General features: G+C 32.6%; 1 protein-coding gene across 1 annotated transcript; it reads right to left on the bottom strand.

Moving 5' to 3' along the window:
• Window positions 1-4,672: 4,672 nt before the first annotated feature.
• LOC131857483 (uncharacterized) lies at window positions 4,673-6,271 on the bottom strand. The gene is made up of 2 exons (XM_059210131.1): window positions 5,787-6,271; window positions 4,673-5,669 (listed from the first exon to the last, which is right to left on the bottom strand). The coding sequence occupies exons 1-2, from the start codon at window positions 6,269-6,271 to the stop codon at window positions 4,673-4,675; spliced, it is 1,482 nt and encodes a 493-aa protein (XP_059066114.1).
• Window positions 6,272-7,837: the final 1,566 nt, after the last annotated feature.

Genomic DNA, 7,837 nt, shown 5'->3' with positions numbered 1-7,837 from the left:
ATAGGGAGAAAAACCACTCCATGAACCTGTATCTTTCATTCATTCCAATCCTTTACAATCGGCAGTCACTACTGCTCAGAAATTTAACACAACTCATATACATATACAAATGTGCATATATCACTCGTACATGTACACAAGTTTATGATGAAAACTTTCAGACCCTCTTATCTTCAGATACATATATATATATATATATGTTTTTACACACACACATACATACATGCATCTAAAGATTACAAGTGTTATATATGAACTTTGAAACAGAACAGTTACATATTTCTAACTGAATCAGTTAGAATCTGTTCAACAAACTTCCTCTTAAAAACTTCAAAAAACAGTTTCAGATTACGAATCTGTTTTAGACAAAACTGATAATCATTAAGCTTCGTTTGTGAGATATTCGAAGACAGTTTCCATAACGTCATTATGCTTTGCAACTGACTGAAAACGTTTACACATTTCCTTTTGCTTTGAACCAACAAAAACTTTATATAGTACCCTGGGTTTAAAACCCCAAAAGATTTATTCAAACTTCTAAAACACTGCATAGCCATATTTCGGGTTCGAGACCCTCTTTAGAAGTGAACAAGAACATAAACCTTCATACCTGTGAAGTTTAAGATTCTGCCCAAAGAACCTCATACCTGAAACACAAGACTCTGTTCGGCCTTAGGAAGTTTCTTCCTTCTTTCATACGCCCCAGATTCTCATACATGAGCAAAAACGAACATATAAGCAAACTTTTATTCTTTCTGAGAAAGATAAATGCATAAACCCAAAACTTCATTTGAAATAAAAAACAAACAATGAACCTGCCTGTATCCATCAATCAACTTCCCCAACCGATTACTTCCTGTTTGTTTTGCAGAATGAATTCAACTTTCAAAACGCAACAAAAACCGTTTGCTCAGAATAAACCGATACCCACAACCTTAATCAAATTTAACCAAAATTTGGAGTCCGCCATGCAAAGTCAATACTTGGCGAGAAAGGACTGACGATAATCAATAATGCGTTCAGACTTGTCAGTTTACAGTGGTCTCAATTAAAACTGCCGACAACATCATTAAACCTTTTCAATTTTTTCGCTTTAAACAAATGCCATCATATATTCCATGCCACGTCAAAAATGCCACATGTAACATTTTGCCAACAAAACAGATCTGCCACGTGTTTGCCGGATGACAGATAATTTAAATAGTTAACAATCTCCCCCATTTTTGATGCAAAAATTTTCACCATTTCATAAAATGAACTGAAATACCATGTTGATTATAAACAAGATAATGAACTGAAATGCCAAACAGATTTACCATGAAAACATGATTAACCTATGAACCAAGTGCATCCAAATACAAGAACCAAACCTGAACAAACCAAAACTGCTGTGCCAAAAGATCAAATCAAAACTGAACCTGTATGAACCTGTGCCATATGAACCTGTATGAACCTGTGCCAAATGATCAAATCAAAACTGAACCTGTGTGTACCTGTGCCAAATGAACCTGTATGAACCGATCAAATCAAAACTGAACCTGTGTTGATCAAACTGCCAAAACAAAACTGAACTTACTCCCCCAAAATTTATGCATCAAAAATCTAACCATCTGCTTTAAATGTTTTCTGTGAAAGAAGTAGAAACCTAACACAGAATAGGAAAAGGGAAAAAAAAAACTTATCCCAGCATGGATTGGGAGAAGACTCCCAATCGAAGTCTGAACTGTTCAAACAATTCTCTAGGAAGAGCTTTGGTAAAAATATCAGCAACTTGTAATTTAGAAGGTACATGAATAAGAATGACCTCATTTGATGACACATGTTCGCGAATAAACTGCAATTTGATGGCAACATGCTTAGTTCTAGAATGCATAACAGGATTTTTAGAAATCTGAATAGCACTGGTATTGTCACAAAGGATTTTTAGAGGTTTTTGAACATGAATACCCAAATCTGAAAGCTGATAAGACATCCAAATTAACTGAGTACAACATGTCGTTGCAGCAATAACTTCAGACTCAGCAGTAGAAAGAGTGACACATTCTTGTTTTTTACTGTGCCAAGCAACTAACCGATCACCTAAGAAAAATGCAGCACCACTAGTACTTCGTTGATCATCTTTACATCCACCCCAATTAGCATCTGTATAACCAATGAGAGCAAAATCATCATTTTTTGGATACCACAAACCATAATCCAAAGTACCTTGTAAATATTTAAAGATACGGTGAACAGCATTGAGATGAGATTGACGAGGAGCTGCTTGATATCTAGCAACTTGACATACAGAGTGCATTATATCTGGTCTAGAAGCAGTAAGATATAAAAGACTTCCTATCATAGATCGATACTCTCTTTGATCAACAAGAGGAGATTCATCAATTTTCATCAACTTACATCCAGTTTCCATTGGTGTACCAACTGGATTACAAGTATCCATTTGAAACCTTTTAAGCATTTCCTTAGCATATTTCAGTTGAGAGATAAACAAACCATGTTCAAGCTGAGAGACTTGAATTCCCAAGAAAAATGTCAAAGGTCCTAACATAGACATTTCAAATTCTGACTCCATGATTCCTGAAAAAGTTTGTGCTAAATGATCATTAGTAGAACCAAAAATAATATCATCAACATATATTTCAACAGCCAATAAATTTTCATTGTCCATTTTTGTATACAAAGTGCTGTCCACATTTCCTTTAATGAATCCATTTGCAATTAGATGTTTATCTAATCTGGAATACCAAGCTCGAGGAGCTTGTTTTAAACCATATAAGGCCTTTTTGAGACGAAGAACATAATCAAGCTTGTCAGAAGATTTGAAACCTTCTGGCTGTTCCATATAAACTTCCTCCTCAAGATATCCATTTAGGAAAGCAGTTTTGACATCCATTTGGTAAACAGTGAAATTTTTATGAGTGGCATATGCAAGAAAGATTCTGATTGACTCCAACCTTGCAACTGGTGCAAAGGTTTCACCAAAATCAACTCCTTCTTGTTGTGCATATCCTTTGCAAACAAATCTGGCTTTATTTCTGATCACTACACCTTCCTCATTTAGTTTATTGCGGAATATCCATTTTCCACCAATAATATTTTTACCATCAGGTTTGGGAACAAGTTCCCAAGTCTTGTTTTTCTCTATCTGATTTATTTCATCTAGCATAGCATTTTGCCAACTAGGATTTGATAGAGCTTCTGTTACATTCTTTGGTTCAAAATCTGCTATCAAACAAAATTGTTCAGCAATATTTACTTGTTCTCCTATTTTGGCTTTTCTTCTAGTTAAAATTCCTTTATCAATATCACCAATAACTTGAGACTCAGGATGTCTCTTAGCTATTATTCTAGAAGATGTTTTTATCTTTGATCCATCACTAGTGATTTTAGAATTGGAACAATTTTCTGATTCTATTTTTCCTGCAAGTTCATCTTCATCATCAGTTTCAACTTTATCTTGTTCACGATTTTCATTATGAAAACTTTCTGATTCTTGAAAAGATAAACTTTCATATTCTTCTTTGTCATTACAGCATACAGATGTTTCATCAAACATAACATTTATAGCTTCTACAATTTTGTTCAGCCTTTTATTATAGCATTTATATGCTTTGCTATGTGTAGAGTACCCAAGAAAAATCCCTTCATCAGATCTTGAGTTAAAGTTTTCTAGAGAATCATCATTCTTTCTGATAAAACATTTGCAACCAAATATTTTAAAGTTCTTAACATTTGTTGTTTTCCCATACCATAATTCATATGGTGTATAAGCTGTCCTAATTCTGATTTGAGCTCTATTTAAAATATAGACAGTTGTATGAACAGCTTCTTTCCAGAACTTGTCAGGCAGCTTTGCTTCATTTAACATGGTCCTGGCCATTTCCTTGACAATTCTATTTTTTCTTTCTACAACCCCATTTTGTTGTGGTGTCCTAGCAGTAGAGTATTGTCTTTTTATACCTCATTTTTCACAATACTCAATAAATTCTTGAGAAGTAAACTCTCCTCCTCTATCTGATCTTAAGCATTTCAATTTTAAATCAGTTTCTCTTTCCACCATCTTCCTGAAAATTTTGAAACGTTCAAAGGCTTTTGATTTATGTTTCAAAAATGTTACCCAAACCATTCTTGAATAATCATCTATAAACAGCATGAAATATTTTTCATCATTTAAAGAGGTTGTTTTGGTTGGACCACATAAATCAGTATGTACTAGTTCAAGTGGTCTATTTGTCAGATATTCTTTTGTTTTAAAAGAAACTCTTGTTTGCTTACCTTTTATACACTTTTCACAAACAGATGCAGGTTTAGTTATTTGTGGTAGTCCCCTGACCTTTTTGTTCTTGCTGATTCTAGCAAGATTATCAAAGTTCAAATGTCCCAGTCTTTTGTGCCATAGCCAATTTTCTTCCACTTGACTCATAAAGCAGGTATTGACCAATGATGTTTCTTGAATAGTTGAATCTATCAGATTATACAAATTACCATTTGTTCTTAACCCACTGGCAATGACTCTATCTTTCCCATTTTTAATATGACATTCTTTTGCATTGAAAGAGACAGAATATCCATTATCACATATCTGACTGACACTTAAAAGATTATGTTTCAACCCTTCAACAAAGTACACATCATGTATTGGTGTATCATTATTTAAGATTATTGAGCCTTTTCATGTTATATAAGCTCCTGAGTTATCACCAAAACGTACAAAACCTCCATCAAAGTTTTCTAAGGTTTTGAATTTGTTCTTGCACCCAGTCATATGATGAGAACAGCCACTATCCAACACCCATGTTGCAGAATTTTGAGCAAATAAGACTGTTTCAACAATTAAGGACTTTTCATTTGTCTTTACTTGTTTCCATATCTGTTTAGGTCTCAGATTTAATTTACACTGATTTGCATAGTGACCATAGTAAAAACATTTGAAGCACCTAATAACTTTTCTTTTGCCTTGACTAGTGCTATTTTTACAAAAGATTGCTTTGTGCCCAAAAACATTACAGTTGAAACAATATCCATTGAAAAACAACTTTGTTTTCTGATTAGTAGATTCTTCAGAAGAACATTGCAAGATATTCAGTTTTTTATCTTTTTCTTCAAGTAAGAATTTTTGACTTTCTATAATTGAATTTGCTTTTATTAATTCATCTTGAAGTTTTTGATTTTCAGTCTCATGATTTGCAACTGATTTTTTTAACCTTTTAATTTCTTGCAGGGATTTTAGAAGTTCTTCTTCAAGATCTACTTCTATTTCTAAATCAAATGAGGATTCAGGCTCATTTGATTCAAATTTAGGAGTATGTACTATTTCAGCCATAAACAATGTTTCCCCTTCTTCATCTGCATCACTGGATTCTTCATTTGGATCCTCTTTTGAAAAAAGACTTTTCTTTTTGAAATCCTTAAACCTTTTATTCTGATTCCAAGGCTTCTTTCTAGAAAACTTCTCAAATTTCTCATCACAATCATCAAGTTCAATATTTGGACATCTAGCAGCAAAATGTCCTAATTGACCACAACTGAAGCATTTGGGTTTGCTTTCATATTTCTTTGCCATTCTTTTAACCAATAATGCTTCTAAAGCATCAGTTAGATCTGAATCACTCTCATCATTCTTTTCAACCTTAAAGGCTGATTCTTTTGATGAAGAACTAGCTTGATTGCTAATTCTCATTTCATATGCAGTTAGAGTTCCTTGAAGTTGATGTAAGGTCATTTTTGAAAAACTTTTCTTTTCTTCTAATGTAGAAATTTTTGTTTCAAATTTAGGTAGAACTGACCTAATAACCTTTGAAACAACATCATGTTCTTCTATGTCTTCACCTAGACCTTTCCTGGCATTCACAACTTCCTCAATTCTTAAAAAATATGCAGCAATGGTTTCATTCTCACTCATTTTCAGATTGTCAAACTGAGTTTTAAGAGTAATCAGTTTAGATTCTTTAACCTTGTCATCTCCTTGATAGATAGTTTCAAGTTTTACCCATATATCATTTGCAGATTTACAATAAATGACTTTGGCAAAGACATCTCTAGTAAGACCACAAAGAAGAGCATATCTAGCCTTCTTATCTAATTCAAATTTTAGTTTCTCATCAGCATCACTAGGAACTGACGCTGGAACAGTGTATTTTGTTGTTACTACATCCCACATCCTTACATCTAGAGAATGTATAAATGCTTCCATTTTAACTTTCCAGAAAACATAATCATTTCCATCAAATAAAGGTGCCCTATTAAGGAAAGCTCCTTCAGAATGTGCCATAACTTCCAATAACCAGAGATCAATTCCTAAAGGGAATCCTACGCTCTGATACCACTTGTTGGAAGTGTCACGGTTCTGAGAGGGGGGGTGAATCAGAACCGTACTGTTCTAATTAAAAACTCCTTACAAATTTTTGCTGTCACAACCCTCCTTTATCACCCTTTTTTGTTTTAAATTACAAAACTCTACTTATATTCTTTGGATGAATTATTGAATGAATATTGTAAGGGAATAAAAAAAATAATAATAATAATAAACCCCACACACATGGAAAATGCATATATATTTTAAATTAGTTACTTAATTTCCCTCACATTAAGGCACATGTTGTAGGAGGAATAAGAAGCTTCTAGAGGCTTCTCCACCTCCTTGCATGTAACTCCTCCCACTAAGCCCAATTAATTTGCATGGAGGCCAAATTGGGAGAGAATCTCATTTTTTTTAATTTAAAATTAGGTAGTGGGAATTTGAAATTTGCTTTATAAAATAGGTACAAGTTTCAAAAGAAAAGCTAGCTATTCCATAAGAAAATTCTGCAATTTCTCCTTTGTAGTCCATTTTTCATTTGCAGCCAAGGTTTTGTTGGGAGGATTTCTCTTCAATTTGGAGGATCAAGGAAGACTCTACACCATTTTTGCAAGCATCCAGGTTCCTTCAAGCTTAGTTTGTGCATCTTGTTCTTGTTGTAGATTAGATTAGATTATTTTATGGAAAAGAAATTCATTCGTGAAATTAGTTTCAGACTTTGATAAGAATTAGATTAAAATGTTTTAAATTGTTTATTCATTGTTTGGATTCTTGATTTGGAAAATAAATTGTTGATTCATTATTCAGATTTTGATAAAATTTAGTTCAGATTTGGAGTAGATTAAAATGTTTGATAGAAAGAAAAATAAATTTGTTGATTCATTGTTTCAAACTTTGATAAAATTTAGTTTTAAATTTTGGAGTAGAATAGAACAAATTGTTGATTATTAGTTTCAGATTCTTGATAAGGAAGTAGATTAAATTTGCTTGACAAAGAATTAGATTCACTGGTTTTTTTAAAAAAAAATAATAATGTAATATTAAATCTAGATCCAGATTTAAATTGTTCCTCTTATTCTTTTTGATTCTTGCTAAGAAGAACCATCTTTCATCTCTCTGGTTATTGTTATCCAAATCTCATTTAAGGAGTATTCTTATTATTATTTTTTTTCTTTTTGAAACTCTCTGTGGATTGAACAAAGAGCTCACTGAAATTACCAGTCGAATAAATCCTCCTGGACTCTGAGAATAACCCTGGAAACAAACCAATTTCCTGAGAAGTCTGAGAACAACTCCCTTCCTGTAATGGCTGGATAAATCTTTCTCTCTCTCTCTCTGTGATTCAGATAAAAATATATATATATACATTAAAAGTCTGGTTTCTGTAAGGAGACAAACCAAGAAATGCTCAGTTATTTTACCTGTTCTTACCTTCTTAAATAAAAATTATCCTTTGTAAAGAATTTGAAACCATATATATATATATATATATATATATATAAATATATATATATATATATATATTTATATATATATATA

The sequence above is a fragment of the Cryptomeria japonica genome, chromosome 1, assembly GCF_030272615.1.
Source record: "Cryptomeria japonica chromosome 1, Sugi_1.0, whole genome shotgun sequence".
Taxonomy (NCBI): Eukaryota; Viridiplantae; Streptophyta; class Pinopsida; order Cupressales; family Cupressaceae; genus Cryptomeria; species Cryptomeria japonica.
Note: the sequence above shows the minus strand (reverse complement) of the source record. Positions and strands in the feature narration are given on the sequence as shown.

Bases quoted from the DNA above. Each gene is read 5' to 3' on its own strand.
- LOC131857483 (XM_059210131.1), bottom strand. From the start codon at position 6,271: ATGGCACATTCTGAAGGAGCTTTCCTTAATAGGGCACCTTTATTTGAT. The intron at 5,670-5,786 runs GTCAGTTCTACC...AATGAGAATTAG, and splicing joins GTTGTTTCAAAGGTTATTAG to CAATCAAGCTAGTTCTTCAT.